Source organism: Rhipicephalus microplus, chromosome 3, assembly GCF_043290135.1.
Source record: "Rhipicephalus microplus isolate Deutch F79 chromosome 3, USDA_Rmic, whole genome shotgun sequence".
Lineage (NCBI taxonomy): Eukaryota > Metazoa > Arthropoda > Arachnida > Ixodida > Ixodidae > Rhipicephalus > Rhipicephalus microplus.
This window is the reverse complement of record NC_134702.1, coordinates 149302785-149330133: the sequence shown is the minus strand read 5'-3', so window position 1 is coordinate 149330133 and position 27349 is coordinate 149302785. Positions and strand designations below refer to the sequence as shown.

The 27349-nt window shown below is 44.6% G+C and overlaps 1 protein-coding gene across 1 annotated transcript in view; it reads right to left on the bottom strand.

The window, feature by feature from the left end:
• The window catches only part of LOC142802999 (uncharacterized), a 50037-nt gene that overhangs the window by 21066 nt on the left and 1622 nt on the right, over window positions 1–27349 (bottom strand). Inside the window, exons 2-11 of the mRNA XM_075888093.1 lie at window positions 23649–23707; window positions 22200–22341; window positions 21143–21313; window positions 16622–16758; window positions 10626–10697; window positions 8491–8599; window positions 7526–7584; window positions 6876–7017; window positions 3805–3975; window positions 2104–2237 (exon numbers count right to left, since the gene is read on the bottom strand). Of these exons, the coding sequence (XP_075744208.1) occupies window positions 2104–2237; window positions 3805–3975; window positions 6876–7017; window positions 7526–7584; window positions 8491–8599; window positions 10626–10697; window positions 16622–16758; window positions 21143–21313; window positions 22200–22341; window positions 23649–23707 (1196 nt within the window). The remainder of the gene's footprint in view (window positions 1–2103; window positions 2238–3804; window positions 3976–6875; window positions 7018–7525; window positions 7585–8490; window positions 8600–10625; window positions 10698–16621; window positions 16759–21142; window positions 21314–22199; window positions 22342–23648; window positions 23708–27349) is intronic.

Genomic DNA, 27349 nt, shown 5'->3' with positions numbered 1-27349 from the left:
TCGCATCCCATGTTACTCGCCTCGAGCAAGTCCCGACGCGCCTCTCCACCACATGTCTTCAACTTAACTTGAAGAAATGTCACTGCGCTGCTCGCAAGATTATTATATTCGGCGACAACTTTTTTTGGCCTGCACTGAACGGAAAGCTACGGAGCCAAATAACGCGCATTCTACCACCAGTGAACGTAGTTTCAAAGTAGGGCCTGTATTTTGAACGTGATTTAAATGTTCCTTCTTCATTTTCTACGGGGACCTATTTGAGACAGGACGTAGCTTGCACCTTTAAGATATTCGTATTTCTTCTAATTTATCTGTTGTGACTTTGTGTTTTTGAATGTGTGAAAAAGTCCCGCCTTTTTACGTGCACCTGAAACGCTGAGCGGCATCTGTGTCATGAAACGCTGCTGTTGCACCCACATCACTTTACACAGCGTTGCGAGAAGCGCACCGAAACGGACTACTTCACGCAGTGCTACATAAGCAGAAGCTCCACCTCCATAGCTTTCTATTCAGTGCCAAGAAAGGTTGTCGCCGAGTATATTCTCTTCTATGTAGTTTCAAAAGACTATATACTTCTGGACCTTGCGTATTTTAGTCCCGGGGCCATGTTCCAGAAACCGGCCAACGTCAAAGACTGTCGAAGCCTCATCTGTTCGTGCTCTGATTTTCAACGCTTCATACGTGATTTTGCTTGAATTATGGCCCCTTCAACCAACTTTTTTGCCAGGAGTTCGGATCTATCAGCCCGGTGTGTGAAGGTGCATTTCAAAAACTTCGGCGTCATCTCACTGCCCTGCCAATAGTGCAACACTTCCACCTCTCAGCACCAACAGAGCTTCCCACTGACGCTAGTAACGTCGAGATTGGTACCATACTTGCACAACGCATACTTGCCCAACCAGTCACCACCTTGAATGCCGGCTGCGCTCACCGACTGAGTCCACTTCTCGCTCTCCAGTTTCTCTCTCTCTTTTTTTTACCCTAACTCCCAGAGTATAGTCACCCTCGCTGAGTCAGTGTTCCAAATGAAGCCCGTAAGGAGCAGAGCACCGCATGCCTTGTTGCACATTTCTGCATTAGACGTGTTACCATCAGTGTCATCACAGAAAGGCGTGTTTCAAGGAGGCGCTAAGGGTGTGAGGTTCGTGCAAACGGTCCATATCTGACAGCAGATGCTTTGTAACGTTTCTCAAAAGTCAATAATCAATAGGCTTTAACGTTTTTAACACTGCGGCGGACGTCGTTGTAGTGCGGTTCCTTTTGATGACTGTGCCCACACAGGCCGAATTCAGGCAAGCCAGCGGAACAATGTGTTTTTAACACTTCAAGGCATTACTGTATCCGACACGGTGGTGTAGCGGTGCTTGGCTGCTGACCCAAAGGTCGCGGATTCGATCAGAAGTGCGGCGGTTGCATTTCGATGAAAGTGAGATGGTAGAGACCCGTGTACTGTGCGATGTAAGTGCTCGTTAAAGAACACCAGGTGGTCACACATTACGAAGCCCTTTAATACAGCCCCTTTCATAATCATATCGTAGTTTTGGGATTTCAAACTTCAGATTAATATAGAGGCAGTACTTCTAAAAGGTTCTGTCATTATTCGTAATTTGTAATTAACCAAATGCATGAATTACAGTAGCAAATCACGCCTGAAGAGAGAAACTATGTGTTTCATTGCAACGCATTATTCCGCGTTATAAAAATTCAGCAGATTCCACGCCATATCGGCATCAGCTTCATGCGCACAACTCCGCGAGAAATTTTCTAGGCTGCATTTTTGGGCTTTAGTTTATTGTGACATATTGTGAGTGACCTCTGTTCAAGAAGAACTTCGATGTGCACTGTCGTATACTGAGGGGGCCTAAAGTTTTTTCCCCTAAATAGTGACTGGCTTCTCATTGCTTTCGAATACTCGAAAGAATCACACAAAAAAGTTGATATTATTATGGGGCGCTAGTCATACGTCTTCAGCAACACACATGTTAAGAAAACACTTTTATTATTACTTTTCTGCGCTTAACGCAGTAGTCTGTCAAAATGAAATGATCAATGGTCTAGCAGTGTTTTGGCCGATTAGGTCGTTCGGTGCCCGAAGGAGCTCACTCGTACGTTTCCCAATCCTTGCTGCGTTCTTCAAGCATCCAGCCGCACGCTTCGTGGAAACATGGAATCAAGGCCCTGATTCGCTCGTAGTAAGACACTACCTTGATGAACTTAGACTTGTCGACAATGGGAAGCTGAAATAGTGTAACGATTCATTAGTTAGTTGGATCACTGACATGCCTTATTGGTAAAACTTTGACAAAGAGGTAATACTCTGAGTCTGTCAGCAATGCTGACAGTAAAATATAGAGAATGTTTTCAAAAGGGCTGCGGAATTGGAGACAAACATAACTTAACTTTACCGATACTCCTTAGTTACACTAGCATTAGCTTTAAGAGTCATCTTTAGGGATTTTAACTTCGTAAATCACGACATTAGCCTTAGTGGTCGAATTTTATGTTACTTCGGGTGCGCTCTGTTCAAAACCAATTTGAAGGGTCGCTTTGCAAATTTTTAGAGAACTATGTTGGGGATGTCAATAAAAAGCGATAAGTTATAGATTACCGTGAAGAACTTACATCATTTGTACACAGAGTATGGTCGTGCGTGCAAGTGAAGGGGCCACTAATGAAAGTGTCATACACAGGGGCTTATAATGTAGCAAAAAAGTGCGCCATTGACCTCTTCTCATTACAAATACTTCACATGAATTGCTTCAGTACGCAGCAGTTTTCTAGCAACCGTTGTAGCATCATGCGTGGGTAACATTAGCTGAGATGGTCCCGACTCAAGCGTGCAGTTAACTTTCGGAGTACATATCTTGCCTCTGTGTGATTCAGAAATTTTCTTGCTCACACTATTCGAAAGAGGTGCAAGATTTGCTTTATCCGCAATTTATGACAATAATCTCAAGCCCAGTTATATGTCAGGACACTGTAAAGATAATATTTTTTTTTGAAAACTCGGTGTTACTTGGCTAACAAGGTGTTATATGAATTTCTATAATTACATGCAGTTGCGTTTACCTTAGGCGGTATGCTTCAAGGAGTTGGTTCATTTTATATGAAAAATAAAGTTGCACTTAGGACAGTATCAAATAAAGACGCAGACGACGCTACAAGAAGTTTTCAGCACAAATATTGCCAGAATTGCCAGTATTCGGGTAGTTTTATTGTTCTTATTATAATGCCTCTTGTACGTTCAGTGCACATGCTTACGTTTTATTTATGCGTGGTGTTCTTTCTTTCTGTTATGCTACATTGTTACGATTTTATGACAACTTTGTCGGCAAAGCAAAGTTACTATAGACTATTTTCAAATTTCGCTCGTGTAGTATCTTTGTGTAAAGCACCCTTCACTCATGGGCCACGAGAGAAATAATTGACCATTCATAAATTTTATCATTGTTTAATAAACTAACTCTTACCCAAACTATAAAAAAATGTAAGTTGCCCTAGCCAAATTTTTATCCTCCGAAAAAGAAAGAAAGCAGTAGTTCCCGCAGCAAGCTGAGGCATAGAGTCCTCCTGTGCAAAACATGCTTGGTTCTTCAAAACCATCATTAAAACTTTCTCGTGACGACTGTATCGCTATCCAGAAAATACTTTTTTACACAAAAGAAAAGAACTGATGCTGAGTACATATGACATAACAGCGCACGTATTGCAAGGAGTAATTTTCAGCCAGTCAACCTACGATATATGCCGCGGTGGGCAATATATTCACCACGCCATGTCAGCTGCGTTAGGACATCTACTCACAGGCACGAAACATGCCCTGCTGGAGACAAGCCGAATGTCAGCCACGGTGAGGCTGTCGCCGACAGCGAAAGCATTATCACCGACCAGCTGCTCCAATGGGCGGAGTACAGTTTCTTCGAACGTCCGCAGTGCGTTTCCTGTCAGCTTTTTCCTCTTGACAATACTGCCTCGCTATGAAGTGAAGCCACAAATAAAGCAAATAAAAAAAGCACAGAGCCACCAAAAAAAAGCCGATATGGACAGGTATTCCAGCATAGATATTTTGATACACTGTTATCATTGCCGACATTGTGAAAGTTTCACTCTTTTTTTTGTTAAGATAAGAAATACTTTCTTTTTGGCCAGTAAATGCGCAAGTAGGTTGTTTTGATCAGATTTTAGGGTAGCTCCGTCATTGAACGACCATCTAGTTTAATTATTTCAGAAGAGAATTGTATTCAAGAAACTACTAACTAGAAGAGTTTGTTACTGCTCACAAAGTATATGCTACAGAGAAAATGCTAAATATAAAAAAGGCAAAACAGGCACGTTTTTCCACGTTCGCATTCTCAAAGAGAACAGCATAGGTTCGCAGGCAACTCGGCTGTTGATGGCTGGTGGCGATCTTGAATGACAGGCTCTTTACGTTTGTTAAACCTTTACGGGAGCTTCATTCTCTTTCCTTGCATATAGCATCTATTTCAAAACTATGGCACTCGTAGGATTATTTGGGCCTTATTACATTCAGGTCTGTATAAATGGGCGTAGCCACAATTATGTTTCGGTAGCCGAGAGAGCCTTTATTCGCCATTTTTGTACATCCGTGACTAAGTTATCATGCGTGTATACATGCACATTAAAAACTGAAAATTTTCAAGGGCAACAGTTTTAAACGTCCCCGCACTTCCAGGAAAACACAAAAGTATTTTTTGCACCACACGTACGTTCCTTTTTAATAGCTTCTGAAATCTTTGTGGTTCTGGCAGAAGCTGTAGAGTATTCCTAATGTCACGTGCGAATGTTCCGAGCATGAAGAAGAGCAGGACACAAATGACACACACTACGAATGGCAGGCGCTGCGTTCGACAGCGGCCTTAGACGGTCAGGCGCGACTAATCCGAAGGCCTCAGAATAAGGGCGCCACCCAGCCGGACAGACGACAATTTCCACCCTTGTGTTACTTACAGCGCACTGAGGTAGGTAGGTAGGTAGGTAATCAACTTTATTGATTCACCAAGGAATCATTTGAGGGGGGTGTCGCAGGGGAAGTGGAAGCAAGATGACGACGGGCCCTCGAGCCGCTCTAGGTGGCCAGACACTGCTGTGCTTCGGCGACCTTGCTGGCCCAGCTCACTGTCCAGAGTTGTAACCCCGGTTGCGAGCTGCGCAGAGCAGCCTGACATCGCTCCTGGTGTTTTGACCCTTGCCACGGGAGCTTGCGTTTGTTCGGAAAATTCAGAAATACGGGATGGAAGTCTGCTCTGGTGCAGCGCACTGAGGTTCGAGCCTGTCTGGTTTCTACACTAATAAAGTGTCAGATGCGACGCAGCTCTTTGGCTAGGCTGTGTAACGTTGTCCCTCCATTCGAACGCACCATGCGCCACAGGTGTTTGCGTGGTGCCAAGTAGGTCACGCCGCTGCAGCGCGTTGACGCCAAGCTCTCCTCGCAGTGCGCGCTCGCCGTGGAACCGCAGCTGTCACTTCGTCCGATCACCCGCAATGCCTGCCACGAGCGCCACTCACTACACCACCGGCTTTTTGGTTCACGCACAATTAACCTGACGCGCGACTAACGTGCTCGTTAAGACATGCGCGTACGTGTAACCCTCAAGATTTGCGCCAGCCATCACTTCAAACGAACCTTCCAGCACTCACCACCACACCCGCGTTAGCATCGTTCAACTCGTGATGACACCCATGCGCAACGCTGCTGCACCACAAGCCGTAAGGGTTTTCTTCAGGGAGATGGTCCAGGTTTTTATTTCTACTACTACTACTACTACTACTACTACTACATTGACAAAGTAGAGAGGTGGATGAATTGGAACATGCATTCTTGAAAACGTTTAAGGGTGAACAAGACGGAGCTGTTTGTGCCCTCTTTGTGCCCCATCTCATTCGCACTGAAAAGTTTTCAAGAATACTATTAGTTCACGCAGAAGGCTTTCTGACTAGGGAAACCATCTTCCAAGCTCGAGAAGTAGCATGCATTTGTAAATGTAACTAAACTGGTAGTCCTAGCAAGAAATTTATTGTGTATTGGTGTGATTTTGCGCTTTTCTGGATCCTTACTATAGCACTATTCCTCGGATTTCATTTGTACGCATCGTTCACGCTGAAAACTTGTTTTTACTTTGTTATTGCCTAATCTTGATTAGAAGCTAAGCAAAGAGAATGATTTGATGATTTTATTGCATTGAAATAGCAATTCAAGCAACTAATGTCCAAATAATAAAATAACTGAAATGAATGCGCAAATAATAAAACAATGACAAGGACGCCTAGAAGCAGGAACAACTCGCTGCAATTAAAGAATGGGACAGGTGGAAGGTTGGCGGATGCTCCAGCCCCCGCATACCGTACGCTGGCACCACCACTGGTGCAGGCACCAAGAATGAGCAATATGTGACTAAGGCTATTTTAACATATAAAATGGCACATGAGGCTTCCTAAGGAGGTCACTATTCGTAGTAGCCCATAGTAAGATGATAAATATAGTGCCCTTAAATAGTCGGTTGTCACGGGGAAGATGTTTGCTTGGTTTCACGTGGCTTGCAGCAAGCTATTCATGGTACACTGAACTTTCTATTCCTTTCTTCAACTTCTATTGAAATAGAAGAAAAAAGCATACTGAAATTTATTACGTAATTGTCGGTTGAATAAGTGGCATCGTGCTAAAGACACTGCAATTCTTCTTACTTCAAACTCTATATTGTTTTACCTGAGCGGGACAGTAAAGGGTCCGCATTTTTTTTTACTTCTTGTTTCCTTCAAGAAGTTTTGTCTACCTAAACGTAAAACCTCACGGAATGCATCATGCTACAAGCTCGTGCCTAAAGCAATCTCATCCTCATTTTGCCCACTGAACTTACTATGTAGAATGATGCAACAGGTTGCACAAAACTTGACACTCTGCACAAGATCTGGTCTACGAAAGCACACTTCGCCACTTCCTTCGGGTAGAGTTGTGACACAGGAGCATACTTGTTGAGCAGGTAGTAGCAGATGGCAGTACTGAAAACGACATGGCGGGATGGGACCACGCGGATTGTTACAAATGAAACACTTCTTATGAGACATCGCTTATTGCTCTGCTAAACTTAATTGCTTGCCGTTTATCTTCTGGAAAGCAAATATGAGATTATCACTCAGCAGACTAACAGGACTGGCCACATGGAAGATTAATTCGGTCACGCAGCTAATGCTGCTGCTCTTACACCTTAAATTAGGTACATGTAGTATAATACTGCTCATCGAAATGTTCCTTGATAGGTTTTTTTCTCGCCTTTTTTTCTTTTTGATTCGGGCACGGCATTGTCACCATCGTTGAAAGATGACGCTACAAGCTTGGTTCCCATATTTCGCTCATGGGATTTTTACCTTATAGATTGTGGTATTTCTTGCCTCTCCAAGTTTTTATTACTTCAGACAGGAGTCGGTATAACGACGTATGCCTATTTCTGACTAATTCACATTGAAGCTTGGAGAATTTCATGGGTCAACGTTTAACGAGTTACTTCACCTTTCGTACAAGATGAAACCATCGTCGTTGATTGCCGGGATCTTGAGTAAGGGGCTGATCTGGAAAAATAAAATAAACAGGAATTATTAGGGAGCGTACAGAGTCCAAGCCTATACATTAAGAAACAGCGTAGCGGTTTCTCCCGCGTTAAAGGAAGTGTGTTTGCGAAGTAGCTTAACCAAATGTATGTGGGCAGTTAAATTTACGAATGCTATTATCTGAATTTCATTACTTGTCAAGGCCAACTAAACGCGAATATAGAACTCGAAGCTTTATTTATGAAAAAGGCGTATAGTTTTATAACGCTAGAACGAAAACAACGCTGCCAGGCTCCCTAATTATGCCAGAAAACAATTTGACAAGTCGCAATGAACGCTAAGCCATCATAGGCCTGGGACACTTCCATGCCAGTGGCGCTAACATCGACTGCTAGCTGCACCCCTTCAGCTCCTAAAGAGAGTTGGTAGTGAAAAGTGAGCAGCACCACACTCACACTTCCTTTAGCCAGCATCGATAAGGGCTCAGCAGTGACTAAACGCCTCAAGAATACACAGGGCAGTCGAGTGCTGAAGATGTGCCTCATTGGCAGTGCTTTTTAGTTGAGCAAAGTAACCCTGAGAGCAATCGAGATGCCCTCTGATGGCATTTTTGCTTATATTGTGCATGGCCTGGCACCATATGTCCATCGGAGTGCTTTACACATATTCTGAGAAAGGTGGTAACCAGTCCTACTAAACACTCTTATGCAGCATCTACGGTCGGTTGCGTCTAAGTGGAATGATTTTCAAAGTTCGCTACTAGGGAGATTGCTATCAGTGACTCCATCATGGCATGTTTTATACCCTCGCGTTTACGCCAATTGCTGTCATCCCAAGTCACCCCTTAACTAGATTCAATAGAGGACATCGTTCTGTCCTTTACTTTCTTCAGTAAATAAAATTGCATGCAGGCAATCGCTTACTCACCTTAGCATACTCCGCAGGCAGACGGCCATCCTTGTCATATTCAAGAGCCTTCAGTTCGAGTTCAACGCCAATATGCTTTGCCAGCATACGGATAAAGAAGCATGGTTCCCTGGTGACAACGGCGTACAGTTCAATTGTCATTGTTTTCTATTACTTTTGATCACTACCAGCCGCTGTCAGTTCCACAACTAAGTGATAAGCAGTACTAAAATATACCATTCATCAGGAGGTGCAATTGACAAATGCCGTTACAAAAATGTTGGCGATGCCACCTGCTCGAAAATGATTCAGGACGAGAGCCCTGGTAGGGAGAAGTGGAGGGGGGGGGGGGTAGCCTTCGCAGGAAAAGGTCTGCATACGTTGTTTTCCACTCACACCGCAGTGAATTTCACACAGGTGGCTCTGCTTTGTATTTTTTTGCCCGCTGTAGTAGGCCAGCAGCACTCATTTTTATATTACTTGAATCACGCATATCCGGCGTTAAGTCGAAGTATAAATTTGTGCTTAGAGATATTATTTGGTGCCTATTCAACACTTATATATTTAATGCTGAATTTTTCTCCATCTTTAAAGCACGTGCAGTATTCTTTCTTAGAGAAACGGCGTTTGTTTTGCACGCAGCTTTTGCACCTTGTATATGAAAGGTCAATAAACACCTCAGAACTTGTACTGCAGAGTTCACCTCAGTGAATAGACCATAACAAGAGTAGTAGGAGGTGTTCTTAAAGCCCCTTTGGTAGCGTTTCCAGTTCAGAAATACTGCTGTTTTAAAAAATGAATTTGCAAGTACTGCACATACGTTATCTGGTTCTCTTGTCGTTCTCTCCTCTCTTATCTAACTCGGGGATGACAGCAGTCACACGCCCCCATACACACGCTTTTCGTTTTCAAGCATTTCATGCCTGCAAATAGGCCGGCCGGTGGACGTGGGTGTATTCGAGTGGTGACAATCAAGGTTACAACCCGATCATGCAGTGACGCAAAACCTGCAATCCACAGCCACGAAAAGAACCTCGCCGACAGTAAGCAGGTCTTATCAAATGCTCCCTGCCTTCAACGAAAATACAGATAGGTAGAACCTATACCTAATTAAGGCAGATGCATCCTTTGTAGCTAATGACATCACCGACTCGGCTAGGAAGCGAGCACTGCTTGTTGCAGCATGGAGCACACAAGCTGTTCAGGTATTAGCCGGAAACGCCGCACCCAGAGCGCCAAATGCATTGAGCTTCGAGCAAGTTGTCAGAGTGCTGTACAAGTACTATAATCTGAAGCGACATGAAATAACGCAGAGATTCAAGATTCTCACTCATTACCAGGTGGAAGCGGAGCCGGCCACGCAGGTTTAAGTAGAAATACAACGCATAGCCAATAACTTTGGAAACGGCTTGCTTGGATGCTAAATTATACGTGCTTGGATGCTAATTGTGAGTGTTATTTGGCCAATGACCCTTGAAAGCAGGTGCACTTTAGAGCAAAGCTCATGCTAGCTTAGGGTAAGGGTCGGCAATTTGAGCTGAAGCTGCTAGAAATGACGCTATGAAAATGTCCTCCGAGTCAAAGGAACTTTGCGTCCACTTTTTTCGTCACATTTACATTGAAATTAGTACTAATCCATTCTCTGTACTTTCAGCTGGGCATCATTGTCTGTAAGTTGTAATTAATATTGCGCCCAACAAAAAACAATCCGCCAAACTTACGTCCGTTTAATTATTTCATAACTGGGATCTAGATTGTGCAGAATTGATGGCCTCGGGTAGTATGCGAGGAATCACTGGTCAGCTGCCAGCTCGTTTTAAGATCACGAACTTCTTGACGCCTACGGGCAAAGAAGAGTGATTGAAACTTACCGTATAGGCAACTGGTGGTTGACTGACACTCTCACGATCGAATGCACATACGTATTGATTGATATGTGGGGTTTAACGTCCAAAAGCCACCATATGATTATGAAATACGCCGTAGTGGAGGGCTACGGAAATTTCGACCACCTCGGGGAATGCACATATGTACTGTACTATGCAGACGGAGGGATGACCGCTGCCGTAATCACTTGATTTTATGAATAGCACTACAGGCCTTGTGTCATGTGTTTAAAACTACAAATAATATGGAATCAACGGAACAAACTTAACCGAACACCAGCAGCATGCTCTATGCTGTTGGGCATCTGGTGTCTCAGCTCGCGCTGCTGCACCTGCACAGAGCTGATGAACGGACAAGGCGATGGTGAGTTGAAACAACATTTACCCCGCCGCGGAGGTGTAGTATTCATGACGCTCGGCTGCTAACCCGATACTTGCTGGATCGAATCCCACCTGTGGTGGCTGCATTATCGACGGAGGTGAAAATGCTGTGATCCCGTGTGGTTATTTTGGGGGCACGTTAAAAAAGAACAGGTGGTCAAAATTTTCGAAGCCTTCCACAACGGCATCTCTCATAACCAAATGACGGTTTTTGGGCGTGAAACCCTACATAATATTACAATTAGTTAAGGCAACATCTATGTACAGTATTACAGAGGTGTTGCGTATTGGGCACTGGGGCCAAAAACTTATTGCGCTTGCACCAAGGTGCGACGATGACCCGAGATTTCTTTGGTCACTCGCTCGTCTTTATACAGCTTGGTACTTTTATAGCCCCTGGAAATCCCTTCCATCAGCCAGCAGTTTGAAGCCTTCAATCAGAAACCGCCACTGGTCGCTGGCTTAAATCGGGCCCGTGAGTGAGGGGGCTTGCCTCGCGCTGCGGGAGGGTTTGCCGTCGGTTACGTCAGGCACACCACAACAGACGCCATGGATTGCATCAGACTGCCGCCTTGGTTGACACCCATTGTATCAGCCTATAAATGTTGACGCCACTTGTATCAGGTGATACCAACTTGATTGTGCAGTTTGGGTTGGACTCGCAGGCATAACAAGGCTCAAATCGCACTACAACGTCGACACGCAAGCCGAAGCCGGAACACTGCAAGCAGTGATCCAAAACGGGCCGGCAAGTCATGATGAAGGCGCCATGGCTGTAGAACAGTTAAGTCACGAAATCTATGCTATCCATGCAGATGAACACTTACATAACTGTCAGACGACACCAGGAGCAAACAACATTGAACGATCTCTTGACGGCATGCTTGGAGAAACAAGTGAGAACTCGGCGGAGACACAAGACGAAGTGTGCACAGTCCGCCGCGGTGAATCAGTGGCTATGGTGCTCCTCTGCTGACCTGAAGGTCGAGTGTTCCATTCCGGCCACGAAGGTGGCGCTTTGGTCAAAACAAAGTGGTTGAGGTCCATCTACTGTGCGATGTGAATGCTCGTTAGAGGACACTAAATAGTTAGATCTTCCGAAAATGGTATGATGTTGACCTGAAGGTCGAGTGTTCCATGCCGGCCGTGATGGCGGCATTTTGGTCAAAATGAAGTGGTTGAGGTCCATCTACTGTGCGATGTAAATACTCGTTAGAGGACACTAAATAGTTAGATGTTCCGAAGATGGTATGAAGTTATCGATACACTTTGGCGCCGTTCATACTTATATCGTGGATTTATGACGTAAAACTTCAGATATTATATCACGAGTAGTGTACAGTACGAGCGTTGTCCTGTTTCCATCTAATCTTGTGCCTCGGTCACGTTCCAAGTTCATTTCCCAAATTCGCACCGTTTCCAACAAAACCAGCCCCATAGCTTTCTGACAGCAGCTCCACTCAACTACTTGGATGATTTCGCTTCAACAGGCACTTTGTGCTGAGCATTCATGACAGGCTTCGTAGAAAGCGCTGTGGACGTCGATGGCAGCGGACGTGCCTCACATCGGCTCTGGCTTTTTTGCAATTAACGCGGCGTAAATAAACAGCTACCACGATAATTTTAACACCATCGTGTGTATGAAGGTGCTGGAAATCGACCAGTGCCACTTTCAACCAAAATTGTCGAACTCTTCATTGTTTACGAGCAACTTTTTTCTCGGGGGGGGATGGAATTGAGGCATCGCTCAACCTAACCTTAGGCCTAACTTCCGCATGGTTGGCAATTACGGCCTCTTCTGCGAGGAAGACTGGTGGAGCATTTTGCCGCTTCGGGAGCAGAAAATAACGGCGGACAGATACAAGTCAATTTGGTAGTAGAATAGAATACAACGGAAGATTTACTACAAATAGGGCATTCTGTGGCTCCTGGCCTCGGCATTAATGGTAGACAGATGCAAGTTGAAGTGGAGGGAGAAGAAATTGGAACGGAGGAATTCAGGACGGCTCCGGCTCAAGAGGAATTTGCAGAGGGCACGTGGTCCGAAAAGCGGTGTCTCAAGGAAAGGAGGCTACGCGGCCACCGACACCCGGGCGGCAATCTCGGCCTCGAGACAGAGACAAATACACCAAGAAAGTCATCGCCTCTATGACAAGGACGTCTAAAGTGCCAGATGTACTACCATGCGAAGACATCAAAATCATCGCCAGTCCTCGGGGAGGCCTAAACGTCGCCAAGCTGCAGGTGACCGTGGCGATAGCCATACGAGAGGCAGCGGGGGTATCAAGGGAAGACGGCAAGGCAGACACGTTCTCCCCAAATGTATACCAGAACGTCGTGGTGGTGAATGCGCAGGACGAAAGACGAGCCTGGGCTTGCGCCAGACATCAGTTCATCCGCGCTGGAGATCAAGTGCACGAAGTAGGAGCATATCAAACTACGCCAGACGGCATGGTGAAGGGAATATTACGAGGAGTTCCAGGGGAGGACACGCTGGCGGAAATCCATCGGAACATCGTCCAACCGCGCAACCTGATGGCGCTTGGCCGAGGCACAACGCATTGGCAATACGACAACGGTGATCGTGACCTTTGAGGGGCTGAAGGTGCCCAATTACGTGTGCTATGAAATGGTACTCCTCTGGAGCAACCTAAACCGCAAGCATGTGGACGTGTGCAGGCAGTGTGGTAGGGTCAGACATAGGAGAGACGTATGCTCCAATGCCTGTGCTAAAGTGTGCTTCAACTACGGTGCCAACAACCCGGCCGAGGGGCATGGCTGCAACGCCAGGTGCAGGATCTGTGGGGGCCACCCCCAGCAGGAGATCACGACTGCAAGCATCGGTACAAGGTACCTTATGTGGTCACCAGGCAGCAGTGGGAAAGGCAGATAGAGAAGCAGCATGCAAGATGGCAGCTGGTGAAATCGAACGAGTTCCCGAAACTGGGGACGACAGCGGAGACAGCAGCAGCAGCTATGACCGAGTGGAGCACGTCGCATTCCAGGAAGCACAGCAGGGACTGAAGCTAAAATAGAAGAAGGAGCACGACATCCAGCGCAGCAGGTCCAAGTCAAGAGAGCACGTAGGCTGGACGGACGCCGTCAAAAGAGGAATCAGGAGGAGGGAACCATCATGGCAACAGAGCCTGGTGCCGAGAAGTGGAGGTAACAGTGGGTACAAGAAAGCCGACAAGAGGGACGAGGAGATGGAGCTACTTAAAGAGACTGTAGTCATGTTTACCAGAGCTAAAGAGGTACTCAACGGAAAAATCGCGAAACTGATAGCTGCGCTGGACGCCTCCAACATGGAAGAAATGGCGCTCAAGATGAATCTACCAGCATGACCCACGTCGACGCAGCGGTTGGCGAAGGAACCGCAATGCGAGCAGTGACAAGAGTAGCCGCAGCACCAACAGGCGGAGCGGGCACCGACCTCTGTCCCAGCCGCCATCGCCCTGGCTCTCGCCGAACGCGGATTCACGACCGTGCTGAGGGATTAGAGAACCACGGTGCGGAACTACGCTGGAAGCAGAGTATGTGTGGCAGCAGTGCGGGTGCTGTGCGCGGTGAACTTAGCGGAGGGAACGGTGACAATTAAGTGGCTCTCGGCCCACGTGGGTAAGGAGGTGTCACCTCGTGGCTGCGCGAACTACAACGAGACTGCCAACGAGGTGGTGCGAGGGTTCACATACCGCGCCGCTCAACCGGCGGACTCGATTTAGGAGTGGTAATGTGAAGCTAAAGACAGGATGACAGAATACAGTGAAGTATTGAAATGGTACAGACTAGGGCGCAAGACTGTATGCCTCCGTCTCACCCGCAGGGAGACGGTAGCGTTCCGGCAACTGCCGATGCAGTCGCTACCCACGCCGGTGCTCATGAAGCACGTTAGCTCTAACGTATACGCAAGTGACTTGTGCCGCGTGTGTAGAACTAGAACTACTGCGGCCACATCTTGTAGAATTGTGAACAAAATCCGAGTGACCAGCGGAAACAGCAGACACGGGTCGTCCAGCGTATCTCGGCTGCCCTCGAAAAGCAGCGCCCGAGCAAAAGCGCCAAGTGCTCGCCACCAGCCAGCACAGGGGCAGGCGCGGGAGCCAGAAGGCGGGAGTAGCGAGGACTGCTCGCCGATAGAGGACGTCACGCCGAGATGATGTGTAGCCACAAGACCATGACCTTCCATCGCGGGGCTAGAATTGTCACCCGCCGGATCACCAAATGAAATCTTTCTCACTCTAACTTTTGCTTCAACACTGAGAGGAAATCGGTTTATCAACTTGCCCACCAACAACGCTGATATCTCAATACCTCGATCAAGTCGGAGTGGTCGGCATCGATCAAGCAGCACTCACACTATGAGCGCACGCGCACAGGGCGTGCACCTGGTCCCCTTGCCGACGTCACAAGTGAGAGGCCATCGCTCGAAGATATTGGGAGTTATGATCTGTATTCAAAGTTTGCCGCTTGATATTTACAAACTGTGGCCATGCACGCGTACAACTCCCAAACTTAACCTGCGAACCCTTACGAATGTTTTCTTACTAAATGAACAGGTATATTTTACCTTTATGGTGATAGCGGGAGTTTAGAGAATAGCTTTACCATGCAGCAAACGTTCGTTGTGGACAGCGTCTAATAATTTAGCGAGATAGTGTTTACGTGGTTTACGTGCCACCGCTAATAAGGTTTATTAACAAGAGTGAAAAGGAAAAGAAAACCAGAATATTTGCCTTTGTCACCACGTGAAGCAATGTTAAAGTTTACTTTAATAATAATAAAAGTAAATACGCTGGAACTACGAATAAAACGCGAAAACCTTTATGATGCTGATTAGTTTACAACAATTGTCTAGTTGGTCCTGGAGACGTTGGAAAAGGAAGCTATCTCAGGTATTGCATGAACGTATCTGAAATACTAGGTCTTCGAAGTTTACAAAAGACAAGCGATGCCATTTTAAACAGTCATTAGCTGCGTACGGAGTGAATCTTTAAATAACTACGCCACATTCACTTTCGAGCGGGCGTCCGAAAGCGCCGCCTTGTTTGCGTAGACTACACTGCGCAAACACGGTATCGTTAAATTCAATAAATAGCTTGTGTACGGGTCACATAAGCTACTTCGCATGCGTACTTTAATCGCGCTAACCCGGTAAGCCCGCCACCCTATACCAAGCCCAATAAACCATGATTATCGATTATAACACCTTTGCGGAACAGCGTCATAATCATTGTACCTTATTCATTAATGTCACTATTAACAGCTAACAAAATTTATTTGAACATACGGAAAATGCGCGTGGGTCAGAATTGTGGCTGCATCGTGCTAGCTCATGACAAGGACTTAGAGACTGGCATTTACATTTATTGCCATCTGTCTTCGGCGCTAATGGTGGACTGCTGTAACTGAAAAGGTAGCAGCCGAAAAAAATCATATCGGACAAAAAAACCTAGTTATCAAGAACGACGTCCCGGTTCAATACTTCAGAGACCTAATTAAGTATTCTGTTCAAATAACAGTCTTCTTCAAACTACATGACTTCCCAGAGTTTCCGAAAATTTTGCAAAGGGGCCGCATTTGTTTCTGATTGGCGGTGTTCAATAGTTCTTGGAAGCTATATGGTTTGCAGTGCAATACTGCGATTTTACCGAATCGTTCCGTGAGCCTCAGTTGTATAGAGCGCAGAGTCGTTTTTGAGAACAAGATATTTTGAAGAAATACTTTTTTTGCCTACTGCCTATTCAGTTATGGTAGGACAGCCGCCCAGAGATGGTGACGAAGAGGAAAATGTCCCGCTTATCCTTTAAAGAGAGTAAAAATTGATGTTGAAAGTAGAGATAATGTTTTTATTCAAAAAATAGACCAATATTTCTGTCCCTGGCGTCTATTTCAGATCGGCGGTAAGCGTACTCAAGCCAGTGATTCCTGGCCGGTTCACCTCTTCGAAGTACGCCAATTCTGCCTTCAGGCGGTTGTAGTATGTCTTCAGTTTTGGATACTTATCGCCATTCAGGAAAGGAACCTGCAAATGATAAAAGTAGTTGTCAGCACCGTCCTTGCTAATGCGAGGCAACAATAAAAAGTGGCAACAACACTTCCGACGCACCATGCACAACGAGGGCGAAACAATAACCGCGCCAATTTATTTTTCACCCACCACTGCGTAAGGCTCGCAGATATGGTTACCCTTTGCAGAGCTGAAGGTTCCGTTTATGAAGTCGGACGTTTTTCAGTGACGTCCACTACAGCAGACCTTGTTGGCAGGGTAATGGAGGTACTCGACTCTATATCAGAGGACTCATCAGCTTAAACATGTGATGGTAGTTCCCGATGGCGCAGCATTAAATTGTTTAGCCCACTCCACGGAACTGCTTAGTTGGCTTCTAAATAAAATACAGAAGATGTGCTTCAACTAGTGCCACAAAATTACGAAAACAGATCAAAGAAGACTCCCACTTATGGGTGCGGTACCTCATCACATCGATGTATTCGCTCAAACACGGTCGGTGGCTGAAGTAACTGAATTATCCATGAGAATTCAGAGTCAGCAATATGCCGATATTATAGTGCATTCATGTAGCTGAAGCACAGTTCTAGTAATTTCGCATAGACGGTGGTCAGTCAGCAGAATGGATTAGCGCATTCCGCTGATTACTCAGAATATGCAGTGCACGATACGCGTGATGGACGCTTATCGCAATAGAGATCACGCGACAGAAATGCATGTGGTAGACATGAAGAAGAGTTAGTAGAACGGCTTGAGTCGTGGTTTCGTAGCAGCTGCCCTTACACCTCTCTGTTCGCTCACAAATAAATGATGCGGGTTATCCTTTATTTTCTTTGAAATCATTTCAGCTGTGCGTCTTGGCCTTCATTGTGGATGAAAAACATCAAAACAATCTTGTCATACCAGTGACAGACGCTGCTATACCGTCCGAGAAAGTGTGTACTTTTGAACTTCAGCTATTCAATAGCCATGTACAACAATTAGACCAAGCAACAATAACTTCTAATAAAACGAGAGAAAGTTATACGCACTGATTACAAGGTCAATTCACATCCATCCCAAAATGCCTAATGAAAAGCGGTCGTCAACACAGCGTATGGTCAATATTGACAACCGAACATTTAGTGAATATTTTTCAATGTCTTTAGTTTTGTACAGAAGAAGGAGAACTATACGTTTACCTTTCGGCTTATCTGGCACTTAGATTAAATTGTAGAGTGCAACAATTTTCGGCCTCTTAACAGAAAGAGGAGGGGGGGAGGGTCTCGGCAGAAAGTCTTGTCAATGTGGTCTTGCGTTCACTTCGATGCATTATAATTGGTCAGTAGGACGTCGCTCGCTTTTGTGCGGCGGTACGTGTCACACGTATCTACAATGCGATATTTCTTTGTGGCATTTGTTTCGTAGAAGCTAAACTATAGCTCAGATAATGTGTAGAAAATCATTCCTGTGACTGAAGGCCGCTATGTATGCCATGTGACACCCACATGCCCTCTTTCTTTGACATGAAGTGTGCGGAAAGCTGAACAAAAAAAAATCACTGCACTTTAGTAAGGCTGCCACAGTAATCGTTTCACGAGTGCTCTTTCATCCAGGGGTCTTCTTTGATTGGGGAATGTGAGCTTTTCAACTATTGTGCTATTCTGTTTATAGGCCGTTGTACCGCTTGTTATCAACTGTTAGAAATTTTACTTTGCAATAAGTGCTAGCCGGCTAATTAGATCTCAACTCATTCTATCTCATTCTTCTTATTCTTGCTGCGGTAAAAGCGAACGTATCTGAAAAAAAAACCATGGCTGATTCCTCCATCAAAGCAATCGGTATAAACCAAAGTGAAACGAGTCTTCATAATTGTAGTGAGCTTTCTGTGTAGAGATATATGAGAACTTGAATGATTTCTACTGGGGTTTCGCAGCTATAGCACCGCTTGGCATGGAAAAAGCCATGTCGACATCCAGTGGCACATCTTCATTGTGACGGCTACAACACGTGACCATGAGTTAACTGTTGTGGTAACAAAAGTTATTATTGTATACCTGCACACAGCATGTAATTATTGCGCACACAGATGACATCAACAAGCCGACACTAAACTCTGCTACTCAATATGCACCTGTCCAAAGATCGCCAGTTACGGAAAGAAACAGCCCAGTGTGTCCTCCTGAAACCTACGCCAATGCACTTGCATACTGCGCTTCACCAATACGAGACGCAGAGGTTTGAAGTTTGAGCCGCGAACGCCCACCAAAGTTTCGCTTCACCAAGGTACGACATTTGCCCGCCAACATTGCTTCCCTGCTGCAGTGCTCACTGCGGCAGTTTTATTATGAGTAGGCCGGTGCTTTCACACTCAATGTAGTCGGTGGTGCAACATCATTGGCGCATGTGCAAGCTGCACGACTTCAACAACAAGCCTTCCCGCCTTAATACGAAGTGATAGGCAAAGAACATAACTGCGGTAGCAACCCTCCGATGCTCGTTCGATCAGGGTCTTTCACTACTATCGAGAACGCTTAATCCTAAAGCTTTTACCATGACCTTCAAAACTGCATGCTGGCCCACAATCTCTGACCCTATGCTTTAACTGCGTCATGCCGCATTACTTGAGAACTCGCAAAAGGCGGCATCGCCCACTTCAGCAACAGAGAGCACGGAGCAAGAGAGAATTTGTGTTCGCAATGGTCTTCAACAGTTCAGTTGGTAGAAGATGGGGAGCGTTCTGTTGCTTTCCCTGATGTGAGATAATCGACGCCCAGCGGAGAAAGCTCTCCTGGGCGAAGGGGCCAGTCAAGCAGTGAAATGCAGCTTTTTCCCTTCGCACCAAACCACGTACACAGAGTATTTTCGTGTACATGTCACGTGGTTAAATAAACTCAAACTGGTTAGGATGTGGATGGCTCCCTACTCCGTTTGTATGTAGTATGTGCGTAGCCCTTCTAGTTTATGAATGGCTCACTACACAGCATTGTGTGAATGTGTCCTCGGAAATAATATCACCAGATGACGTTAGGGGTTTTTGTATAGTTGACGATTAGAGAGGACCGATGGCATTGGTATAATAAATTCGCAGCATATCCAAGGAGTGGTTTGTGATGAGTGTAACGAAGTGTCCATTCTATGGATTCTCTGTTGTGATGGAAGCGTACGAACGAACAAACAGACAGACGGAAGCTTCGTCCCACTTATCACTCACTCTGTGGATATCCTGTAAATTTTTCTTAAATGCATTTTTTTAATTTGACAGCATTAATTTTACCACGTCACATCCGAGACGGATGTACATTAGTAAATGGTTGGTGAACCCCTGCATAAAGACTTTTGTGTAAAAAAATCTACGATCATCATCAGGTGGTATGAGCAACACATTTCAAAATTATGACATTCCATGTGACATGTACTATAAACGCATGACGTCGCTACCATAGAGTTTCCTGAAATTAACTAGAGGGAACTCTGTTGCTGCAATCATTCAACGACTATAGAAATGATGGGTAGTACACGAATTTGTCTAGCCTTCGTACTTGTGGACGGCCAATCACATTTGTGGCTGTATTTATTGCTGGTTTTGGTTTTGTTTTGGAGAAAATAAACCAGTTTGATATTCAGGACCAGATTTGAAATATTAGGCCTAAAATGTCAAGCTGGTGAAGCATGACTGCTGAGAATTTGACAAGTGTTGTTTCGCGACAAAGCAGCTTCATGCTACGCGAAGCGAACAGGAACGTAAAGTACGAGGACAAAGCACATCTGTGTACTACAATTCCCATCCTCGCTGAAGCACCATGCGTTGCAGCTCCCATAGACACTTAATCAAGAGTTTGCTCTATAGTGTATATTATTTGGAATTTTTATGGTTCCTACCACTTCCAGCTGTGTTCTTACAATTTATGTTTCAGTACTCACTTTTACCGTTGGTTTATCCACCATGCGTTGATGGCGACGATGACGGCAATCCGCCTACCACTTCACACATGGGCTGCTACGGGAGATTCCCCACCAGTTTACATATACCTTGCTGACCACGCTGTTTAGTCTACATATGCTGTTTAGGTGCCTGAAAATACCTTGCTCACTGATCAGCCCATTTGCTACCTACAGATACATGAAAACGGTGTCCAGTAAAACAAGTAGAATTAAGGTCTTAAGGATTTATCTTTTTATTACGTTGGCGCAGTAAAACGGCGTGACTGGATCACACCAGAAATTAAATTCCACATAATCTAAACAAGTTACATTGTTTTATATTACATGATCGTGCTATTGTGATTTGCCCCTTTTTTGTATAAAAATAGAAACAAAGGATGCCATGAGACTCGTAATACGCATAATTTTCTTGAGGCTACCTGGCTGGGCAGGTCAATGATACACAGCTCCAAACAGTTTTAAGCTCACTGCTTACCTCGAAGACAAGTGTAAGGTGAGCCACCAAGCTGAGGTCAGCGAGGCTGAGCTTGTCGCCCAGCACGTAATTTCCTTCTCCCAACACGTGCTCGAATCCCTTGATCACGTTCTCCTCAAACTGCTCCACATCCTCTGGTGTAGGCTTCGTCAACTCGTAGAAGCGGGGTCTCTGAGACAAAAGAATATTTTTCAACAGTGACATTCAGACGCCGCTGTTGGCTGACCAGCAACCTATCGTTACACAGACTGCACTTTGTGCCGTGCCCGCAGCCAAATGGTGAGTGGGAAAAGGGGCTCGGCCAACAGCTCCAAAATTTTCATAGGGGATGAAAAGCTTTCAGGAAGTCCCCCTCTCCTCCGCAGAAAATTTTTCTATACTTTCCCTGCATTACGATCCCAAGAAATGATCCTGATTTATAACGCCAATATAGAAGCAGGCACCAAAATAAAGAACAGCCCCCGGACACACTGTCGTCAAGGAATAAGCAGGTAAGAAAAAATGCACTGGAACACAACTACCTCTTGCGACCTCAGCCTTTGTTTCTTAAGAAAGACGACATTATGTAAAGGAAGACAGTAATTACCATTAGAAATATGCAGTATAAAGTACAGAAAAAACAAAGCACACTCAAATGTCTCTTTCTTTAGGCTGATGTCCATAATACTATGTGGCTTTGCGGTAGACGTGGCTGACTGTGGCCAACCAAGACATACCAGTTAAAAAATATTCGAACGCGCATTATTGCCAAGCCTAAGTTGACTAACTTGCCTTCGTACATAAAGGACACGCAGCTTTTTTGAGAAAATCAAACCCCATGTGCGCCAACGGCGGAGGATTCTTGGGAAATTTTTTGAATAATTAAATAATTCGCATAGTGTACATAAGAAATGAGTTCCTGCTTCAGTTGTTCAGAATAAAAAGATGGAAAGTAAATTTTATTGAGCTATAAAAAAGCAAACTAGGAGCATAAAGGGGAAGAAAAAAAATCAACAAAATGACGTCTGGAATCAGAGAGCAGGACAGTGGTACGCGCTCAACGTACACAAATACTTACAAAGAACTTGAAGTAGTGAGGCTGTATGGTGCTGGTAATCGTGGCTAGAGCCTGGTCGATACGAGCGCGAGTCCTGGGACAGTCTGGGTAGATGTCGCAACTGGGGGCGTGCTTTCTGAGCAGGTAGTAACATATAGCCGAACTGCGGGAAGAAAAGCCGTGCGTTATTCAGAAAAAATAAAGAAATACTTTTCAAGGTTTGAAAAGGAAACGCTTTACGTGCATGTACAGTACGGTCCACTGTTAAAGGGAACGCTCGAATGCACACCGTCCATATTCGTGGCCAATTAAGAACAAGTGGATTAGAAAAAAACATTCTTCATGCAAGTCAACAATCTGTCAAAAGGAGTCGGAACTTTCAACCACCAGTAGTCATATGCATATCTAAGCCGCTACGATTCCGTAAGATACCGAAATCTAAACATGCTGCTCACGAAGGTGTTCCCTTTAACAGTGGAACCATCTGTAAGTTTAGGCTCCCTTTACAGAACGCCAAGCAGCGAGACTCATTCGAAGTCACCCGCTGAAATGTTGAAACGAAAATGCTGCTTTCTTTAGAAAATTAAAAAGTCAGAAATGGGTCCCTCTCATGCGCCGCTACACGAATGTGCCTCTCAATGAAAACGTGTTTAGGAATGCATTTTTGTTCGTATATTTATATAGGCTGGCTTATGAATGCTACTAAATACTTATTAACAGCTTTTAAATTACGCTTTTAAAGAGTGGTGGGTAATACCCACGTGCGCACCAGTACACGGGTATGGTCATGAACACCTGAAAAGCTTGCCTTGTTCTAACATATCAATTTATCGGGCCCTCCGCATCACAAATAAATGTCGTGGGCGCCATATACCCCCACTCGTAAAAGTATCGTTGTGACAGAATTAGAACACTGATTCATGCTTGCACTTACGGAAGTGTGAAAAAAGACCCCTCGCTCAATGTTAAGGAAGGAATGAAGAAAGAAAAAATACTTATTTGATCCTGCGGAACGCGACTGGGTCACTCACCCGTCACAGTCCCACGTAAAGACAAATTTAACTAAAAAATCTTTCAGCTCATGATTTTCGTAACATCACTGTTTATTTGGAAACAATTAAAAGCAATCATTCCTTTACTCTCGGTAAGACATATATTTTACACAGAAACAAAATTTTGCCTCTGACCTTATGTTCATTGATTACTGAATGCCTAAAAAAATGGGTAAAGGAAAAGCATACAATTGAATACGAGATTCAAACATCAAGACGCGAGTATCGAACGGCCTTGCGTAGAACTTGTTTCACGCTAGATGTTAGCAAATCTTCCATGCGTTCTTTCCGCACTTTCTTAAACTAAGAAATGATTGACTAAATCGTGGATATTCCTTCTGTTAGTGAGGCATGGTTGCATATTTCAGTAGTAATCAGCGAGATTGGAGAAATCCACTATTATATACACAAAACTCACCTTTCATATATAATAAAGCCGTCGTCAGAAAAGGTAGGTACCTTGTGGAAGGGATTCAGCTGCCATAAAAACAAAGGAGCGGCGTGTGAACAGATGCGACAACAGTTTCACATGAGCTGCGTATATAGATTGCATGATATATTCCCAACACTACTGCTTCAATTTCAGTACAATTGTTTAAGGTAGCTGATAAAGTTCAAGTCACGCTTTTGTTCACAAGCTGTGCAATCGGCGTTGAAATGTCCTTCAGCATTGAAAACCTAAAAAGGAATCACGTGCCATATATTGATTTGAGGCATGCAGTGTGGCAGCTGGTGTGTTCAGTACCAATGAAATCGGTATTCCTTGAGACGAGCCGGAAGAAATTTTCACTTTCCAGACAAACAAATATTCCTAATGTATACAAAGCTTTGCTGAAAGTATCTATCACAAGCCATCGCTTAAAGGGCCACTCACCACCTTGCGTTTAAAGGGAAGGGGGTGATTTTCTCCTCTCCTTCTTACACGCGATGCATCCTCCTTGCTCCTTAGTTCTCGAATGCACGTGAACAATACCAGCACTAAGCGCTAGAGCCTATCGCGATTTCGCGCTTCTCGGTTGCATGCTGTTATCACCGCTTGCGCAGCTGTGAACACACAAAGTGAAGTTGGATCGGTTTATTGTGGACGATGTTCATGCGAGTCAAAGAAGAACGGATGGGCGGCTGCATGGCAAAGCAGTGCAGGAGACAAATCACATGTGACCTTTCTCGTATATCAACGAATCAAGAGCACGTACGCTGTAGACGTCACGGAAACTACTGTCTACACCACAGTAGTGCGCCAAGAAGGACGAGAATATCAGGTAAGAATATTGCGCTCTTTTTTTTTTATTTTGGGGTGCTGGTGAGTGGCCCTTCAGGATTTGAATCATGCATGCCCCCTCAAAACGCGTTAGAAACCACTGTTCAGATTGCTTTCTGAAGATTGACCAAAAAATACAACAGGATCAGACTGTAATACAAAAATATTTTATACCAGTACACTCATTTGGGAACTGAGTTCTAAAGTGAAGCGCATCGAACGCGCATGTATATCAGGATTAAATCCTTAGATGCCGCATAAAACGCGAAAATTGACCGGCTTCTCGCGTCCGCGTCGACCGTCAGTGGCATCAACACGAATGAGGCAAAAAAATCTACACGCAATGACATCGGCACGTGTCTTCCTAACGTCACTGGCCGCCAAGACTAGAGGCGTAATTTCGCGCCGTTACGTCACGTTATGTCATGCGACGTTAGGTAACGTGATGACGCCCTTACACAACATCACAGCTTGGTCAGAGGTGTGCCTATCTTGGAGGCCGTGCAAAAACAGCTGAGGTTCAGAAAGCTTGCCACGCCTACAACCCCAGGTGCAATGGACAACCGCGTTAAGTGCAGTAGGCTTTCTGGTAGTGGTGGTACAGGATCAGTACATCGATTGCGAAGAATCAGTATGCCTCTCGGTCGTCCTAAATTACTGCATCTGTGACCCCATAAATTTTTTTAAAGACGCTGACGCCTAAGAACTGCAACAAGATTTAAAGCACTAAAACATTTCACACAGTAATGCAAACACACACAAAAAACACCTATCCTAAGGTTATATGTCTAGTGAAAACGTCTAATATATTAAAAAAAAAGAAATGTGGATATTATCGACATCCACGAAACAAAACAGCAACACCTTCGTTTTCCTTATTTTACTTGGTGCCTCCTGCAGACATAAGTGTCATTACATTAACCGAGCGTTGTGCTGATCATCTGAATTGAAACTAAAACGCAAGAAAACTGGGATCTTCTAATTATCTATATTTTTGCACAGCATTGAAGAACTGAAATTAGCAAGAGCAACTTGACACACCTTCTTAAAAGGTAGAATTGACATGGCCGACGAGGCACGCAGCCACCGCCGCACTTCTGTACAGACTGGTTTGTTGCATTGAATGCGCTCGGGCAGGCGCCGATGTAACACATTATAAATAACCTTGAATACTTTTCAAATCACTTCCGCATTTAAATGCTACAGTCAAGAGCCAACTTGAATAAGTTTCATGGCGCCGCTACCTTGAGTTTTTATTACGCTCTGTTCTGTCTTGTATACCTGAGACAGATTGACTGTTAATACACGGGTAATAACTCTAGCAAATAATTGATTATCTATCAAAATTCGACATAGCTTATGTTTCATATTTGGATGACGACTTTGCACTTGATATTAGCACGAGTTGAATGGTTAAATTTTAAATTGGAGGTTTTGCTGAATAATCTCATGTGAATAAAATTTCATCCGAAGAAATTCAATCTGATGGGATGGTTCAAATACCGTTCATACAATCAGCGACGGTTGAATAATCTCGCTACGGATTAACATCCAGTACTTCACTTATTGAAGGTTTGAACAAATTATCAGTACCGAGGAAGCTTTTTCCATCAAATAGCCTAATAATGGGAATATTTATACACAATCGTAATTGACCTGAACATAGTAATCTGAGGTGGAAGCAAAATGAATACAAATGAAGCTCGGGTAAATAACATTTTATTTCTTACGACTTAATGCAATTGGTGCTAGCGACTTGTGGACGGATGAAGTATATAAATAAAATGCGCCGTCTAATCACTCCAGAAGCAGTAAATATGGCCCAAATCCGCATGAGCTCGAACTAATTATATGCAAGGGGATCCCGTCCGTAATTTACAAATTATATCTGTTGATATAATTGTTGCTGTTGAAGTTACACGCACATAAAAAAAGGAAGGAAATTTTTCGAGGATGTGCATTTTTGTGTGACATTTTTCATTAATTAGGTGCATAAATGGCATAAGTTCGATAGCTTTTGAGACATCACGCGGGAGATCACATACCTCAGCTTCAATTATAACAAAGAACCTGTAAAACGTGCTGTGAATTTGCTTGCACCTGTGCTCTGTGTTACACACTGGAGTGAACAAAGGAGTGAACCTGGTACTTCGTTGAACAACCAGCCCCACATATAGAAGCAGCGACCGAGGCTAAGCATTGGATCGTATACATTAGTTAGACACCTTGGAATTTGCCTTTACGCGTGTTCAAGCTAAGCATTTAGCAGAAACTAAATGCAAACTTCGCAGCGCAAGTCAAGGACGTACGCTTGCTAGTGGCTGTTTCAGAACATGTCTGTGTGTACAACAGCGTTAAATAACAGGTTGTAAGATGTTAGGCTGCACTTTGGGTCTTGATAGTTTCGGTTTACGTTTATCGCTGTAGATAAAGCGCGCCAATTTTTCACGAGAGCTTTTATTTTATTTTTCCAAATTTAGGTTTCCTTTTATGGCATCACGGACAGCACCACGATTTGTGCAGTAAAGAAAAAAAGAGGAAGAGGGGAGGGTGGAGTGCAAGGTGACCGTCATTGCGCCAAGAGATCACGCTGCTAGCTTCTAGAGGCGTTTTTGGACACCAAAGAAAAGGTGGGAGAAGTGCACCCACCTGCACCCCCATTCTCTCTCTGTGCACTTAACAGCACACATGTCCTTCTGCAGAATTATGTTTTCAACTGCCACTTATGTTGCCAGTCGGCTGAGGAATGAACGATCTGGTTGTTGTGCGCCATGAATGGCGAACGCATCTGTGACTAACCATTTGTTGGCCGCTGTGCCAATGCAATTACGGTGAAGTAGCCTTCATATAGAGGATTT